Source organism: Oncorhynchus clarkii, chromosome 12 (genome assembly GCF_045791955.1).
Source record: "Oncorhynchus clarkii lewisi isolate Uvic-CL-2024 chromosome 12, UVic_Ocla_1.0, whole genome shotgun sequence".
NCBI lineage: Eukaryota > Metazoa > Chordata > Actinopteri > Salmoniformes > Salmonidae > Oncorhynchus > Oncorhynchus clarkii.
This window is the reverse complement of record NC_092158.1, coordinates 18,371,417-18,389,433: the sequence shown is the minus strand read 5'-3', so window position 1 is coordinate 18,389,433 and position 18,017 is coordinate 18,371,417. Positions and strand designations below refer to the sequence as shown.

Here is an 18,017-nt window from a genome sequence, read left to right as displayed (position 1 = left end):
GGATGATGACACCGATCTAAAGTGTTTCCCAGCACAGCTGATCCTAGATCAGTGGTTAGGGGTAACCTGGAGCCCCAGAGAGGCTGAGAAAAGGGGTGTTCTAGTCCTCCCTCGTTGCTAAGGACGGCAAACTTACATCGACCAATCCAATAGTGTTTAAATCATGAGGAGGAGTGAACAAGTGCACACTTCTGAGAAAAAGTGTGGAAAATTAGTATGTCCAGAGTTACATTCTCAAGACCAAAACAACTTCCTCCTCAACCCTACCTGCGTTACACAAAGTTCTGATCTGAAATGGCACCCTATTCCCTATATAGGTTAATACTTCTGTCCTCATAAGGCTCTGGACAAAAAGTGTGCATAGCATTACATTGGGAATAAGGTGCAATGCCAAACAAAGACAAAGGGTTTTAACCAGTAATCATGTGTAGAATGGAAGGAGTGTGTTGGTGAAAAAAAGCTAATGTTATATGTTAGATTGTTACCATGATAAAGTACATACAAAACACATATATTAAATGATTGTATCAACCTGGAAAACAACCCTTTCCAGAATACTGTAGTAGACAATAAGCACTTATTTCCATATGGACAACAGACTGAGAAAGTAATGTGGTTAAGTGTGATGCACTTAGCAAAATAATAAACGGAGAGACTGAAAACTGCACATTCAACTGTGTAACACCAATGTAGAACAAAGGAATTTGCAACTGACTCCAACTGTGTGTCCTTGACCAAATTCAGCCAAACAACAGTGGGCCTGTAGTTTCCATGACAACCACAACAATGAATACTAAAATTGCCAGAGATAACAAATGTGGGTAGCTTCTCGAAACAGAGAAGCTAAGTTCATGTGGTGCTTCAAAAGTACACAACAGGCATTCATCTTTAAAAAGAACAGAAGAAGCACAAAATGTAATAGTATCATTACGATGTTTGTTTAGAAAATAAAGACATTTAGAACTTTTTTTTGGGGGGGGGGGGCAGCTACGCTTCAGTGGCGATGCCTGCTGCGGACTGGCATAAAGAACAAGTTACCCCAGAAACTCTGAAACCGTTTCCATAGTAACTTTGACACAGAAGAGCCTGGGAGGAAGCACCCAAGCTATTGCCTCGTCCCCTACTGTCTGTGCTGTAGACAACTCTTCTAACGTTTGTTGTCAAAACAGGACTTACATACAGTATGAGGAGAGGCTACCCCACCAAACCTCCAGAAACTACCAACTACCCTCAGACCCCACATTAGAGCTTAGTGGGACCACAAGGCACCCAGGGAAACAGAGTTCTAGCCAACATCTCCCCCCAGGGTACATGGCTTGGGCTGTAGCCATTACTTTGCTATGGGAATGCTGCGTTAAGGACATCAGTGTGAGGAATGGTAATTAAGGGAGACAGTATTACATAGTGTGGCAACAACAAAAAACATGTCAACAAAAACATGAAATAAAAAAAACATAAAAAAAATATAAAATGTCTTTAAAAGGCAAAACCAATATCCTCCCCAACATACTGAATAGTAATCCACTGGGAAGTTAGAGACTACAATACCCAGAATTCTTCCTTCAGTAACAGAAAACATGACACTTAACATTATCACTGGAAATATCCCTTTTTTCTCAAAACATGGTTTAGCCGGGCAGAGGGAAACCACTGATTGGCTGAGACCATTTTGGTTTTTGGCACAGGCCTTTTTTCTCAACTCTGAGAAGGGCTCACTCATCTCACTAGCTCCCAAAACAAACTAGCTACGTGTTTCTTTCCTTTAGTTAATAAGAAAAAATACAATAATTCATGGCAAAAAAGGGAGAGAGAGTGGAACAAAGACAAACAGAACAGGTTAGCTAGGTTGTTCTCCCTCTGGTGAACAGAGTGCCGCTAGTCTCAGCCTGGGTCTGGTCTGAGACAGGTTTAAACTCAGGCTGAGCTTTAGTTTAGGGGTTTAGGCTTGTTATTAAGTTCGGTCATTAAGCTCGTTAGGGCTCTCCAGATATTCACAGTGGTTTAAAAGGGGACGAGACGGCTACTGTTCCTAGAGAGAGAGGGATGAGAAGGAGAGAGGGAACAAAAACCCCTCCGTTAATCTCGGTTCTCTTGTAGACCTCTCTCAGATTTTAGTTTTTCGTAATTTTACATTTTCTTCTTTTCATTGTAGTAATTGTGATCACGTCTCAGGCGTTCAGGTGCGGCTGGCAAAAAAAATGTAATTCCTGAGAGAGGCAAAGGGAGAGAGATGTCAGGTCATTTACAAATAACAAAACAAATATTTTAAAAAAATAAGTTAGTTCCAAAAGATCCAACCACAACATGAACTCAAGACATAGTTCCTGTAGTTACCTGGGACAGCATTGGGGTCAAAGGGCAATCTCATCTGTAGCTCTTCTGCTGCTGCATCAGACCGACGTTCTCATACACTCTGGAGCAGTCCTCCCTCATTCTACACACACACACACACACGCACACACACACACACACACACCCCGAGAGAAACACATCAGCCAAGGTATTTCTCAACTGAAGCTGACTAGCTGTGTGCTAGTTTGATTATACACAGAGTATACCAAAAATTAGGAACACCTTCCTAATATTCAGTTGCACCCCCCTTTTGCCTTCAGAACAGCCCAATTTGTCAGAGCATAAACTCTACAAGGTGTGGAAATCTTTCCACAGGGATGCTGGCCCATGTTGACGACAATGCTTCCCACAGTTGTGTCAAGTTGGCTGGATGTCCTTTGGCTGGTGGATCATTCTTTTTACCCCTTCTTTCTCCCCAATTTCTCGGTATCCAATTGGTAGTAGTTACAGTCTTGTCTCATCACTGCAACTTCCGTACAGACTTGGGAGAGGCGAAGGTCGAGAGCCATGCGTCCTCCGAAACACAACCCAACTGCTTCTTAACACAATGCACATCCAACCCAGAAGCCAGCCGCACCAATGTGTCGGAGGAAACACCGTACACCTGGTCAGCATGCACAGCGCCCGGCCCGCAACTGGAGTCGCTAGTGCGCGATGAGACAAGGATATCCCTGCCGGCCAAACCCTCCCTAACCCGGACGACGCTGGGCCAATTGTGCGCCGCCCCATGGGCCTCCCGGTCGCGGCCGGCTGCGACAGAGCCTGGGCTCGAAACTAGAATCTCTGGTGGCACAGCTAGCACTGCGATGCAGTGCCTTAGACCACTGTGCCACCCGGGAGGCCATGGTGGACCATTCTTGATACATACGGGAAACTGTTGAGTGTGAAAAACCCACCAGCGTTGCAGTTCTTGACATAAACTGGTGCGCCCGACAACTACTGCCATACCCCGTTCAAAGCCACCAAAATATATTTAACAAGTGACATCAATAAGGAATCATAGCTTTCAACTGGATTCATCTGGTCAGTCTATGTCATGGAAAGAGCAGGTGTTCTTGTTTAGGTTGTATACTCTGTGTAGTAGCTGCTAGTTGGTAGGTACTCACTCTGCACAGGTGGGGCTGGGGGTGCAGGGAGGCAGAGGGCTCTGCAGCTGGTCTCCACCAGTCAGGTCAGATAGAGAATACTTAATGTTGGTGTACTCCCTCCCCTTTATCTTACTCTTCTGTTAGAGAGAGGAAGGATGTTAAAGAAAGACTTTCACGGACACGCACACACGGGACACACACGCACCTGTTCCTCCTCTATGCGTCTCTGCAGTGTCTCTATGTAGTGCTGGACAGCCATGTAGATGAACCTGTACTGGGCCTCAGTCTGAACCATCCCAGACCGCTGGGAACGAACCATCTGGATGCTCTTAGGAACGTCTATGTCACAGTCCACTCCTACAGAGACAGAAGAGGTTAGACTAGGAACGTCTGTGTCACAGTCCACTCCTACAGAGAGAAGAGGTTAGACAAGGAACGTCTGTGTCACAGTCCACTCCTACAGAGACAGAAGAGGTTAGACTAGGAACGTCTGTGTCACAGTCCACTCCTACAGACAGAAGAGGTTAGACTAGGAACGTCTGTGTCACAGTCCACTCCTACAGAGAAGGAAGAGGTTAGACTAGGAACGTCTGTGTCACAGTCCACTCCTACAGAGAAGGAAGAGGTTAGACTAGGAACGTCTGTGTCACAGTCCACTCCTACAGAGAAGGAAGAGGTTAGACTAGGAACGTCTGTGTCACAGTCCACTCCTACAGAGAGAAGAGGTTAGACTAGGAACGTCTGTGTCACAGTCCACTCCTACAGAGAAGGAAGAGGTTAGACTAGGAACGTCTGTGTCACAGTCCACTCCTACAGAGAGAAGAGGTTAGACTGTAGACACAGATACCCTTGGGGTCTGAACAAGGCAGAAGCTTTCTTTATAGAAATGATCTCATGTAGCAGAAATAGATTAAGTATTTGCACTCACCTTTTTCCCTGATGACGTCAATGAGGATGTCAATCACTATGAACGTTCCTGTCCGTCCAATACCAGCACTGGAGAGAGAGAGGGAATTAGAGAGCAACAGTACATATAACTGTGTCTGTGTGTGTGTGTGTGTGTGTGTGTGTGTGTGTGTACCTGCAGTGCACCACTATGGGCCCAGCCTCTAGAATGCTCTCCTGTTTGAGGTTGACCTCCTCTAGGAAGTCCAGAACACCCCCGGGGTCTGTAGGGACACCATGGTCCGGCCACGCTCTGAAATGGTACTGCCACACTGTCCGCTCTGTGTTACCCTGAAACACACACACATTTTGAAGTAGCATGCATGCTCACATACACAGCTAAGGACACACTTCCAAAAAAAACCAGTCCCTCCTCTTACCTGTCCAACCTTGGACAGTTTGAGTTCTCGTAGGATGTAGTCATGAGCAGACGTCTCTTTGACGTTGCGGACACGCATGATTCCATACTCTTTCAGAGATGACATGTCTGGCCAGTACTTCACACACTTACTCTGTGGGGAGACAAAGTATCTCAATTGACGTGCATACTTCTGCCCCAAAGCCACAGCAGCAGTTCACACTGGAAACCTATGAAGAAGCTCTCCTGGTTTTCAGAGATGCTTGAAATGGAGAACCACAACAGCAGTCAGCCAGTTACCTTTCCCCTCTCCACCTCCTTGGTAGTCATGACGATGACCCGGGAGTTCTCCTGGAAGACCATCCTCCAGAAGTCACTGATGGTGTTCTGTAGACAGCCCTGCGTGGCGATGTACGACTTCTTCAGCTTGGTGCTGTTACACTTCCACTCCAACTCCGGCTAGAGAGAAAGAACAGTTCCACAGAGACAGGCGCTGGATGTAGTAGTGTGTAGAGGAAATCAGACTTAAGTGCAACGCAAACAAAGTAACATACAGCAATTGTCTTAGCAGTCCATGTCACGCACTCAATGAATGAAACGACAAGACAAACAGTAAGCTTGCGTATTCATTTGTATTTCGTAGAGCTGTCACATACAGGAAATTGCAGATTGTGCTTGAAATAGAGCTGTACGCAAGTGTGTGGAGTTTACCGTGAGGTCATTTCGATACCATATTGTGTGTGTCTGACAGGTGTGTGTGTGTCCTGAGAATGAAGTGAGTTTACCATGATGTCAGTTACTACCATGATGAGATTGGCGTTAATATAGTCCGAGCCAGCCTCAGATCCATCCCCATCATTCAGCACCACACGAGTGTGATCAACTAGAGAGGGAAAGAGAGAGAAAGAGAGAAGAGTCATGATTAAAATCAGACCAATATCCAGGCTGCAACAACAGGGGGGGGGGGTCAGTCAGTCGTGATATTTGATAGGGTATGATGTGTGTGTTCTCTCACAGGGCAGGATGTTCTTGTATCGGTTCTTGTTCTTGTTTTCAGCTCTCTGCCCCTCCTTACGGCTGTAGAGAAGCTTACACTCCTGCTGCTGCAACGTCTGGGTGGGACAAAGGAAAAGGGATACTTGTTAAAAGTCTATGGGTATCTGCTAGCATGCTAGCAGATACCCATAGAACTCCAGTCATTGCGCTAATGCTAGTTAGCAATAGCGCAAGTTAACAACTTCCTTCAAGCTGCACACAGAGACATAAATATTGTATCCATGAGTTCATCCGACTCTGTGGAAGTAGATAAAGGGCATCATTGTCAAAATCCCAAAGTATCCCTTTAAAAATGTATCCTCAACGTATTGCTTTAATCTATTTCAATAATTCAGATGTGGAACGTGGCTAGGTTATCGGGAGACAGACAGATGACATGTGAGAATGTAGCTTGAGCATGTACAACGGTATAAAAAAAAACTTTTCCTGACATAAGAACAACACTACATTAAATACTTATTTTGAAACGCAATGGACCATCTCTTACCTCAAACTCTTCCCAGAAGCCCTGTTTGACCTTGTCCGTGGCCTCGGCCAGTTTACTGAGCTCTCTCACTCTGCTCTCTATCTCTGCTGCATTGATACGCGTGGTGTTCAGGGGCTGGGGAAAGACGCATACAAGTTTAGAAACAAGAAATCTATGGATTATTAAAGCTTCTGAAAGACAAAAAGGGCATAAATGATCAAGATCAGGGGAATGATATGTAGCTTGCTGACAAGAGAGAGAGAGCAGGCTGAAGAGCGACCTGTTTGAGTTGCAGCACCGTGCCCAGTGTCTCCACCATGGGGTTCTTCTTATAGTGCTCCACCAGGTCTGTCAGAGAGTCAAACTTCTCTCCTCCACCAACGTCATACTTTAGGTCATGCTGAGAAACACACACAATGTGGACCGTCCCTTCACCCACAGAGATATGCGAGAGGCTCTTTGACTATTTTAAATATCATGTAGTGTATCTGTGGTCATAAGCCACATCTTTAGCTCGAGGGAGGGGAGGGGAGGGAGGGAAGGAGGGAGGGAGGGAGGGAAGGAGGGAGGGGAGGGAAGGAGGGGAGGGAGGGAGGGAGGGAGGGAGGGAGGGAGGGAGGGAGGGAGGGAGGGAGGGAGGGAGGGAGGGAGGGAGGGAGGGAGGGGTGTAAAAAAAAAAGGACCAAAAAAAGGAAATAATCCTTTACCTGGCAGCGGATCATGACATGTGTCACCTTGGGCTTGTTGTCGCTGCTGTCCGTCTTGTCGTCGCCGGTGCGGACAGACAGAACGAAGTCTCCAGGGTGGCTCTGGCTCTCTCTGACCAGGAAACTACCGTTCTTTCCCTTCTCTGTCAGCAGCTTCTCAGCCTCCCGGCCTGACAGGTGACCATGGAACCACCTGGGACACACACACAGTTTATAGAACTCCACTGACATAGCCATCACATCCACTGGATTGGTGGCTGAAGCAGAGACGGACTGACACTCAGGCTAGAGAGGTACACACACAGACAAGCAGAGACAAACACCGTGTTGTTTCAGTGTCAGAGCTCACCTCTCAGAGGTGGGGTCAGCACAGTTGAGGGGGTATTTGAGCTCGATGACGTCTCCATTCTTCTCCTTGAGTTGGCCGTGGTGCTCCATGTAGTACTGAACCAGCTCAGCCAGGGTGGCAAACTTCTCCCCCCCGTACAGGTCATAGTAATCCCCGGTGTTCTGGATCTTAATGTGGGTGACTGCTCCGTTACGTCTGCCCAGGAGAACACAGGATTGAGAGAAAAATGAAATATTAAAACACACCCCTCATCTAAAGCTGAAACAGTCTGGTACCCAGGCCATTATCTTCAGTTGGCCTAATCAATTACAATAAAGGGAAATGGTAGAGTATAAATTGGGAAAGTGTTTTCTTGTATGCTGTCAGCCTGACTAAACTAAATAGGCCCCATAGATATTTACTCCTAAAATGTCAACCCAGCCTACGGTAGCTCCTGTGTCTGGTGCTACAATAACTCACCTGACAGAGAGGGTGAAGTCTCCAGGGTTGCTCTTGCTGGGTCGGGCCAGGAAGCTCCCGTCCACCCCCCGGGTTAACAGCAGGTTCTCAGCCTCCACCCCTGTGATATTGGGGTGGAACCACCTAAACACCACATCATCACAGGTCAACTAGCTAGCTAAGTGCATTTGGAGAAATAGGCTACACAGCTTAAAAACAAAAGAAACATTTCCAGCCACGACAGATTCATGGACCACACCACACCCATTACCAGCTTTCACAACAAGGTAGCTGTCATTGTCCTGTCTATAGTTTCATTTGTATTTCATCATAACTCTATTGTAATTGCCAGTGAGTCATCTTCCCAACTTGGTTCAAGGCCCTAGACTTACCCTCTGGGAGATAACAAGCAGTCATAAATCACAGAGATCACTGGCTGCCTAGAGAACATACAGTGCCTTGCGAAAGTATTCGCCCCCCCTTGAACTTTGCGACCTTTTGCCACATTTCAGGCTTCAAACATAAAGATATAAAACTGTATTTTTTTGTGAAGAATCAACAACAAGTGGGACACAATCATGAAGTGGAACAACATTTATTGGATATTTCAAACTTTTTTAACAAATCAAAAACTGAAAAATTGGGCGTGCAAAATTATTCAGCCCCCTTAAGTTTGCTGCGATTACAGCTGTAAGTCGCTTGGGGTATGTCTCTATCAGTTTTGCACATCGAGAGACTGAATTTTTTTCCCCATTCCTCCTTGCAAAACAGCTCGAGCTCAGTGAGGTTGGATGGAGAGCATTTGTGAACAGCAGTTTTCAGTTCTTTCCACAGATTCTCGATTGGATTCAGGTCTGAACTTTGACTTGGCCATTCTAACACCTGGATATGTTTATTTTTGAACCATTCCATTGTAGATTTTACTTTATGTTTTGGATCATTGTCTTGTTGGAAGACAAATCTCCGTCCCAGTCTCAGGTCTTTTGCAGACGCCATCAGGTTTTCTTCCAGAATGGTCCTGTATTTGGCTCCATCCATCTTCCATCAATTTTAACCATCTTCCCTGTCCCTGCTGAAGAAAAGCAGGCCCAAACCATGATGCTGCCACCACCATGTTTGACAGTGGGGATGGTGTGTTCAGCTGTGTTGCTTTTACGCCAAACATAACGTTTTGCATTGTTGCCAAAAAGTTCAATTTTGGTTTCATCTGACCAGAGCACCTTCTTCTACATGTTTGGTGTGTCTCCCAGGTGGCTTGTGGCAAACTTTAAACGACACTTTTTATGGATATCTTTAAGAAATGGCTTTCTTCTTGCCACTCTTCCATAAAGGCCAGATTTGTGCAATATACGACTGATTGTTGTCCTATGGACAGAGTCTCCCACCTCAGCTGTAGATCTCTGCAGTTCATCCAGAGTGATCATGGGCCTCTTGGCTGCATCTCTGATCAGTCTTCTCCTTGTATGAGCTGAAAGTTTAGAGGGACGGCCAGGTCTTGGTAGATTTGCAGTGGTCTGATACTCCTTCCATTTCAATATTATCGCTTGCACAGTGCTCCTTGGGATGTTTAAAGCTTGGGAAATATTTTTGTATCCAAATCCGGCTTTAAACTTATTCACAACAGTATCTCGGACATGCCTGGTGTGTTCCTTGTTCTTCATGATGCTCTCTGCGCTTTTAACGGACCTCTGAGACTATCACAGTGCAGGTGCATTTATACGGAGACTTGATTACACACAGGTGGATTGTATTTATCATCATTAGTCATTTAGGTCAACATTGGATCATTCAGAGATCCTCACTGAACTTCTGGAGAGAGTTTGCTGCACTGAAAGTAAAGGGGCTGAATAATTTTGCACGCCCAATTTTTCAGTTTTTGATTTGTTAAAAAAGTTTGAAATATCCAATAAATGTTGTTCCACTTCATGATTGTGTCCCACTTGTTGTTGATTCTTCACAAAAAAATACAGTTTTATATCTTTATGTTTGATGCCTGAAATGTGGCAAAAGGTCGCAAAGTTCAAGGGGGCCGAATACTTTCGCAAGGCACTGTATGTGGCCTGAATATAACGGTGTGCAGTGACAAGTTTTAATGTCACAAGCAAAAGTACAGTGAAATTCCTTTCTTGTAAGCTCCAACCCCAACAATACAGCAATCAATAGCAATGTAAAATCAAAAATAACAAAAACATGCATTTTTGTTTTAATAATAAGATGAACATGATAAAGTAAGCAAGCATAGAATACGTAGAATTCAGTTCCAGTACCATATTTACAATGTGCAGGGAAACTAGACGGTAAGGTAACTAGGCATCAGGATATATGATAAACACAGTAGCAGATGCGTATATGATGATTATATGTGAGTGTGTGTGTAGAGCCAGTATAAATGTATGTGCATATTATGTGTGTGTGAGAAAATGGAGTGTTCGTGCATTCGGAAAGTATTCAGGCACCTTCCCTTTCACTACATGTTAAGTTACAGCCATATTCCAAAATGAATTTTAAAATCCTCAATCTACACACAATACCCCATAATGACAAAGCAAAAACAGATTTTTTTTGAAATGTTTGTAAATGTATTAAAAATATATATATATATATATATATATATATATATTATTTTTTTTACATAAGTAGACACTTTGCTATGAGACTCAAAATGTAGCTCAGGTACACCCCGTTTCCATTGATCATCCTTAAGATGTTGTACAACTTGATTGTCATCCACCTGTGTTCTATTCAATTGATTGGACATGATTTGGAAAGGCACACACAACACCTGTCTATATAAGGTCCTACAGTTGACAGTGCATGAAAGAGGAAAAACCATGCAATGGGGTTGAAGGAATTGTCTGTAGAGCGCGAGGTAGGATTGTGTCGAGGCACAGGTCTGGGGAAGGGTACCCAAAACGTTCTGTAGCATTGAAGGTCCCCAAGAACACAGTGGCCTTCCATTTAAGAATGATGGAGAAGTTTGGAACCACCAACACTCTGCCTAGAGCCGGCCACCTGGCCAAACTGAGCAATCGGGAGAGAAGGGGCTTGGTCAGGGAGGTGACCAAGAACCTGATGTCTACTCTAACAGAGCTCCAGAGTTCCACTGTGGAGATGGGAGAACCTTCCAGAAGAACAACCATATCTGCAGCACTCCACCAGTCAGGCCAGTACAGAGATCCCAGGTGAACACCTGTTCCAGAGCACTCAGGATCTCACTGGGGCGAAGGTCCACCTTCAAACACGACAATGACCCTAAGCACACAGCCAAGACAACGCAGGAGTGGCTTCGGGGCAAGTCTTGAACATCTCTGGAGAGACCTGAAAATAGCTGTACAGCGACGCTCCCCATCCAACCTGATAGAGCTTGAGAGGATCTGCAGAGAATGGGAGAAACTCCCCAAATACAGGTGTGCCAAGCTTGTAGTGTCATACCCAAAAAGACTTGAGGCTGTAATCACTTCCAAAGGTGTTTCAACAAAGTACTGAGTAAAAGGTCTGAATACTTATGTAAATACTGTATTTCAGTTTTTATTTGTATACATTTGAAAAACTGGGGTATCGTGTAGATTGTTACATTACAACCTTATTTCTCAATGTGGAAAAAGTCTAGGGGTCTGAATATGAATACTTTCCGAATGCACTGTGTGTTGGAGTATTTGTGTGTAGGGCCCTGTGAGTGGGCATAGAGACAATGCAACAACAAATACTATAATAAAATACAGAAGTTCAACCTGGATAGTCCATGTAGAAATTGTGTTAGCTATTTAGCAGTCTTATGACATGGGGATAGAAGCTGTTCAGGAGCCTGTTGGTGTCAGACCTGATGTACCGCTTGCTGTGCGGAAGCAGAAAGAACAGTCTATGGCTTGGGTTGTTGGAGTCTTTTAACAATTTTCCAGCCTTCCTTTCACACTGCCTGATATAGAGCTCCTGGATGGGAGGGAACTCAGCCACAAACCCATGAGTATACAGATCATATTTACTTGGGTCCACCTTCAAACAGGACAATGACCCTAAGCACACAGCCAAGACAACGCAGGAGTGGCTTCGGGGCAAGTCCTGTTTGAAGGTGGACCTACTTGGGTCCCAGCCCATGTGGGGGTGGAGGGGAATGAGGCAGTTGATGTACTGGCTAACCAAGCACTTAGAATTGTTTGTTCTAGTTTCAATGAGCAAGGCAGAGGCAAAAAAGCCTGATATGGACAGTGATGGTGCAGAGATGGCAAGGAGCAGTGGAGGAGATACTAAGAGCAGGCATTTATTTCAAGTACAGAGGAAAGTCGGAGGTCGGCAAGAAGTCACAAAAGAGAGGATGCTATTATTATAAGATTAAGGGTGGGACACAGCTAGTTGAATACGTCCTTAAATGTGATGGGAAAGCATCCAACAGGAAAGTGTGATTATTGCCAGGAAGACCGTGGAGCATGTATTGCTACAGTGTGGGCAGTATGAGGGAAAGAGTCAGATCTAGTATGAGGAATACAAGAAATTAGTTGAGTATATTGAGTGGAACGTCATTAGGCCATAAAGATCATCAAGGACAACAACCACCCGAGCCACTGCCTGTTCACCCCGCTATCATCCAGAAGGCGAGGTCAGTACAGGTGCATCAAAGCTGGGACCGAGAGACTGAAAAACAGCTTCTATCTCAAGGCCATCAGACTGTTAAACAGCCACCACTAACATTGAGTGGCTGCTGCAAACACACTGACTCAACTCCAGCCACTTTAATAATGGGAATTGATGGAAATTTATGTAAAATATATCACTAGCCACTTTAAACAATGCTACCTAATATAAGGTTTACATACCCTACATTATTAATCTCATATGTATACGTATATACTGTACTCTATATCATCTACTGCATCTTTATGTAATACATGTATCACTAGCCACTTTAACTATGCCACTTTGTTTACATACTCATCTCATATGTATATACTGTACTCGATACCATCTACTGTATCTTGCCTATGCCGCTCTCTACCATCACTCATTCATATATCTTTATGTACATATTCTTTATCCCCCTACACTTGTGTGTATAAGACAGTAGTTTTGGAATTGTTAGTAAGATTACTTGTTGGTTATTACTGCATTGTCGGAACTAGAAGCACAAGCATTTCGCTACACTCGTATTAACATCTGCTAACCATGTGTATGTGACAAATAAAATTGGATTTGATTAGATAGTCTCAAATATATATATATTTTTTTAAAGAGCAACAGGGCTGGCAGGTAGGATTTAGTTATCCCGGTCTCTGGCACACTCCAGTACCATAGGTGGCGGTAATGTACCATGACGTTGGATGCCATCCCGCCGATAAACCCCACAGAAGGAGGGAGCTCAGCCCCAGTGAGGTTCCCTTGCTGTTCGCACCACCCTCTGTAGCGCCAAACGATTGAGGGCGGGGCTATTGCCATACCAAGCAGAGATGCAGCCAGACAAGATGCTCTCAATAGTACAGCTGTATAACTTGTACTCAGATGTCATGGGCACAACAATGCAAATCAGGATAAAGAAGATTGCTGTGGGGGAGGGTCAAAATCAATGTACGACTAAAGGATGATGTGAGAATTATCAGAATCCTGATTTAATCAGAAAATCACGTGTACAGTGATTGACATTGAACAATTGAAGTCTGTATCCATTTACTGAGTATATTGAGGTTGGTATCTTTCCAAAGAGCATACAAGCCTGTCGTTCAAAATGAACCAGATGCATTGAACCCCCTTGGCTTCTCAGTTGAAACTGACAGCTAGGTCCCCCAATGGTAGCTAGTTAGCTAGATTTTCTTGTTTGCTTATTAGCAATTGTTAGCTAAGCATTCATATTTATAATTGATAACTAAACACGTCTCCAAAAATGTTATGGGCAGATAGCTTGTGAATAGCTCACACACAGAATTTAAAAGGTAACTGCATTGTGGGCTTCAATTTCACGGATGCCCATTGCCCAATAAAGAACCTAGTTAACATTACCACATACTAGTTACCGTAATGTTGCTGGCTCCAAAACACCGACAAGGCACATCCTTGTCAAATACGACTTGTTTTAGGTCGCTGACGATCACATACATTCATCATCAATGGGATTATCTTGAAAATGTAAACAGTTCTAGGCTAATGTTAGCCGACAGGCTAGTTAGTTGGATACCTAGTTTCCATCAGATTGCTTTCCATGATCAGTCCTTACCTCCGAGATGTCATTTTTTCAAACCTTGTTTCCTCGCGCTGGCTTTTCCAACTATTGTGTGTGTCTTCGGCAGTCTACTCCCAGCAAAAATGCCTCATAAGGTCCAGACTCCGCTCAAAACGGGAAAATGTTTCGATTGGAATTTTTTACAACAACAAAAAGTCCATAGGCCTCAGCCCGGAGACTTCAGAGAGCGAGTCGATTGTTGAAACGTCACCAGACATGCGACACTTTGTTTTTTTCAATCGCATAGTGCTGACTAAGTTTGACCCTCGCTTTTTCCCGTTTAAATCCTTACGTGGCAATCTCGCCGAAGCTAGCTAGGAAGTTTACAAAATATCCTCAATAATTTGTGCTTGTTCTGAGCCTCCTGCTGCGATACATGTGCAATTTTAGGGGATATTTGAAATCGCTGGTACACAGAGAATCTACAATTGTCACGTAACGCTAGCTAAAATCTAAGCATGTTCACTGCTTCAGAGATCGTTGTTCTTCTTGTGTTCATGTCTGCCACAGCGTCCGGCTACTTCGTTAGTATAGACGCTCATGCAGATGAGTGCTTCCATGAGCGGGTTAACTCGGGAACCAAGATGGGCCTAATGTTTGAAGTTGCTGAGGGGGGCTTTTTGGACATTGACGTTGAGGTGAGATGGTTTTTGTGATTGATTTGGTTTGACTTGCGCAAAGGTGGTGGGGGGTGGCTAGCGAGATGGCTATTGTAGCTAGCCAGTTAGCTTAATTGCTAGTCACAAGCCAACTTGCATGCCATTTCGTATAGTTTAATTGATGTTCTTTGTAGTTTAAAGTTAACCCACTGCTGGTTGTGATCAATTATTTTAGCTTAGTTGGTAGCTAACTAACTAGCCAGTTCGCCTCTTGATTTTACTTATCTGGCCCGATTAGTGATACAGGACGTTTTAAGTTGGCTAACTACTCGCTGCCATTCCTAACAGCTGTAAGTGTCACATAACATAAAACAGGTCATCCACATTTGTTTGACAGCTGCCTATAGGTACTGCTCCACCACATGATGTATTCACCACCATATAGTTGAGAATTGTAGTCATGCAAATAAGATCCATATTTTTAAGGGATTTCACAAGTGTGGTGCAGACTGCCCCAATCCACCAACCACTGAATTAAATATGTTGCAACAACGGTCCAGACAAAAAATATTGTCTAGCACACCACAACTATGTTCCAACATGAGTTAGCTAATATGTGTATGATATTGTCTACTATGTAGATAACAGGACCTGATGGCAAGCAGATCTACAAAGGAGATCGAGAGTCCAGTGGAAAGTACTCCGTGGCAGCTCATATGGACGGGACCTATAAGTTCTGCTTCAGCAACAAGATGTCCACCATGACACCCAAGATCGTCATGTTCACCATCGACATCGGAGAGGCACCAAAGGGACAGGACATGGAGACGGAAGGTAGGCTTTAGTGTGTGTGCGAATGAAAGGCAGACCCAGTGAAATGACGCTGCCATGAGCAGCACTGCAGATATTGAGATGAGCGAGATGTACGACTTTGTTTTCACATGGTCACACAGTATCTGCGCATGTGCACAGGTTCGCTTCCTGCTGGTGACAGCGTGGTAGCCAGGGCACCAAAACAGCAGAGAAGTTGAGCTTTGCGCTTCAATGCTCTTAGTTGTTGCGGAGATTTACCTACTATGCTGTTGACTTTTTCTGAATCTACATCATATCGTGAAATCTACTTTTAAGCTCTATTCATATTTGCCAATTGCTATAACGGATTATCACATTTCTGTTTTCACATACTCCTCTTTTCTTTATGGTTCTATTGTTGTATCTTTCTCTTCATCCTTTTGACTGGGTTTGACTGGCTTTCGCTTCACCCAGGTGGAGAGAGTTGGGATGGTAGGGTTCTCGCCTCGCCTGGAACTATGTTTGCCCAAATGCATTCGGTTTTCTCTAACCTAAGTTGAATGAGTTTTTCCTTGCAGTCTAATGTTCACAAATCACCACTTAGTTACATTAGTATATGTTGCCTGGAATAACCCCTCACAATTTATAGATGCAGGAATATGTTGTGTGCATGATTTGAGACATCTAAGACATAGAACTAGTAATGTATTGTAGAGCATTTTATATGACAAAGTACAACTTTGTTTGGAAGTTGCCTTTATTTTTTACTCTAATATGCATGTAGTTTTCACTAGTGTTGTGGATTCTACAATGATCCTAATTGATTGGTTGTGTGTTCTGTTCCAGCTCACCAGAACAAGCTGGAGGAGATGATCAACGAGCTGGCGGTTGCCATGACGGCCGTCAAGCATGAACAGGAGTACATGGAGGTCCGGGAAAGGATACACAGAGCCAGTGAGTTACACACACGCCGCAAATTAAATAAAATGGTGTCAGAATAGACTGTAGTTAAGAACCTGTTAACTTAATTGTTGTGTGTACTGCAGTGTTTAGTGCTGACAGCCAGTCTTGAACATATTAGTCATTGTTTTCTGTTTTCTTTCCATCCAGTCAATGACAACACAAACAGCAGGGTGGTTCTCTGGTCGTTCTTCGAAGCCCTGGTTCTGGTGGCCATGACTCTGGGACAGATCTACTACCTGAAGAGGTTTTTCGAAGTGCGCCGAGTTGTGTAACACCTCAAACCTTCCCCCTGTGACTTCCTGTTGCACTGTTATTTCAGCACAGAGACCGTGAAACAGTCACTCCTTGGAAATGAGACTCTTGGTAGATTTCATTAAAAGTCTGAGTACAAATTGGATCCCTATTATTTAAAAATAATAATGTTTTACCCTGTTACCCCATCTGTTATTTCCATCTTTATGTGCTTCTTACTGTTGTATCTGTTTTGGACTCTAGACCTTTCAAAAATCATAGGGTTAATGATGTCAAGTTTGATTTATTTTCTCATCACTGCGTAAGCAAATTATTTGTTATGGATTACTCCACCCAGCTTGGTCAACAGCAACTACTAGCCATGCACTAGCCAGAGAGGTTGTCTGTCTGTCTCTAGTCAGTGGATAGGATGTATAAAGTAACAAAACTGGGACCGGCATTTGAGAGATGCAGACTGGTGTTTATGCAACAGTGTGTCCCTTATTTGACCCATTTTTTTTGACACCTTTGCAATTGATATGACCAACTATTTAATATACAGTATGCATAAGCTCAAGGTGAGACACTTGGGGCTTGTTCAGGAGAGTGAAATATCCCAGAATGTTCATGTAGAAATGTATTGTGCAGAAGCGACATGCTTTTCTGTTATGTAGAATAAAGAGTTGTGTTGACTCTATGGATCATATTTCTATCTGCAACCTTCTGAACATAGCATCCTGCTAAATATCCCTGAATATCTGAAGGCGTTGTATTGTCTGGGAAGCAGATGTTTTTGCTCTTGTTGCTTTTGAGTCAAAGATCCATGACATTGATCTTTGGCAGTGCAGGGAAAACCTGTATACTCCCATTTTACCACATATGGGTTATAGTAGGTCAGTGTTTACTCAAACCTGGCCATGGGGATCCACTGGGCGTGCAGGGTTTATTCTAGCTCATCACTCACACCTGTTGCAACTAATCAATTATTAATTTAACCCTGGATTAGATGATTCAGGTGTGTTAGAGCTGGGCTGGCACAAAGCCCCGGACCCCTGTATTTGCCTAGAATCAAGAAGGAAGAACACTGTAATAGATTATATTGGATGTGGGCAGGGGGCTGAAACTATTATGATTGTCAAGGTGAGGTAGTTGCTTCAACATTTTGTTGTGGGGACTGGTTGTAATTTGGGGTGGGGAAGATTGGGGGCTCTACTTTGTGGCAATAAGCTGTTTTTTTTTCCTTCTGCAGCATATTCAGTGTGGTGCAACATTCAGAACATTGGTATGTCGATGTATAAGAATGGACATGACTAGAGGATTAATTGTAGGCCTATCCTGTCTATAATCTATTTGAAACACCATAAATGTTGTGTCTTACTGAATATGCCTTAGTTTTGTACTTTACATGTTCTGATAAGCTCAGATATAACTGTCACGTGAGACTGGACTGAAGAGAAATTAGGTCAAG

The 18,017-nt window shown here is 43.9% G+C and overlaps 2 protein-coding genes across 4 annotated transcripts; one reads left to right on the top strand and one right to left on the bottom strand.

Moving 5' to 3' along the window:
* Positions 1-2,132: 2,132 nt before the first annotated feature.
* LOC139422827 (protein tyrosine phosphatase non-receptor type 11a) lies at positions 2,133-14,192 on the bottom strand. Of its 2 annotated transcripts, none has more exons than XM_071174218.1 (16): positions 13,959-14,192; positions 7,781-7,903; positions 7,322-7,516; positions 6,973-7,165; positions 6,546-6,665; positions 6,287-6,400; positions 5,759-5,855; positions 5,529-5,626; positions 5,044-5,202; positions 4,766-4,897; positions 4,522-4,676; positions 4,369-4,436; positions 3,646-3,797; positions 3,459-3,577; positions 2,335-2,434; positions 2,133-2,207 (listed from the first exon to the last, which is right to left on the bottom strand). In XM_071174218.1, the coding sequence occupies exons 1-15, from the start codon at positions 13,970-13,972 to the stop codon at positions 2,365-2,367; spliced, it is 1,809 nt and encodes a 602-aa protein (XP_071030319.1). In that variant the 5' UTR covers positions 13,973-14,192; the 3' UTR covers positions 2,133-2,207; positions 2,335-2,364. The 2 variants fall into 2 exon arrangements, with proteins under 2 accessions (XP_071030319.1, XP_071030320.1); XM_071174219.1 differs by having other exon boundaries at positions 5,547-5,626; positions 13,959-14,170.
* LOC139422828 (transmembrane p24 trafficking protein 2) lies at positions 14,188-17,246 on the top strand. Of its 2 annotated transcripts, XM_071174220.1 has the most exons (5): positions 14,241-14,602; positions 15,205-15,397; positions 15,830-15,847; positions 16,202-16,309; positions 16,466-16,837. In XM_071174220.1, the coding sequence occupies exons 1-5, from the start codon at positions 14,423-14,425 to the stop codon at positions 16,588-16,590; spliced, it is 624 nt and encodes a 207-aa protein (XP_071030321.1). In that variant the 5' UTR covers positions 14,241-14,422; the 3' UTR covers positions 16,591-16,837. The 2 variants fall into 2 exon arrangements, with proteins under 2 accessions (XP_071030322.1, XP_071030321.1); XM_071174221.1 differs by lacking the exon at positions 15,830-15,847 and having other exon boundaries at positions 14,188-14,602; positions 16,466-17,246.
* Positions 17,247-18,017: the final 771 nt, after the last annotated feature.

Bases quoted from the DNA above. Each gene is read 5' to 3' on its own strand.
- LOC139422827 (XM_071174218.1), bottom strand. The intron at 5,627-5,758 runs GTGAGAGAACAC...TTCCCTCTCTAG, and splicing joins ATACAAGAACATCCTGCCCT to TTGATCACACTCGTGTGGTG. The intron at 4,437-4,521 runs GTACACACACAC...CTCTCTCTCCAG, and splicing joins CCCATAGTGGTGCACTGCAG to TGCTGGTATTGGACGGACAG.
- LOC139422828 (XM_071174220.1), top strand. From the start codon at position 14,423: ATGTTCACTGCTTCAGAGATCGTTGTTCTTCTTGTGTTCATGTCTGCC. The intron at 14,603-15,204 runs GTGAGATGGTTT...TCTACTATGTAG, and splicing joins TTTTGGACATTGACGTTGAG to ATAACAGGACCTGATGGCAA. The intron at 16,310-16,465 runs GTGAGTTACACA...CTTTCCATCCAG, and splicing joins GGAAAGGATACACAGAGCCA to TCAATGACAACACAAACAGC.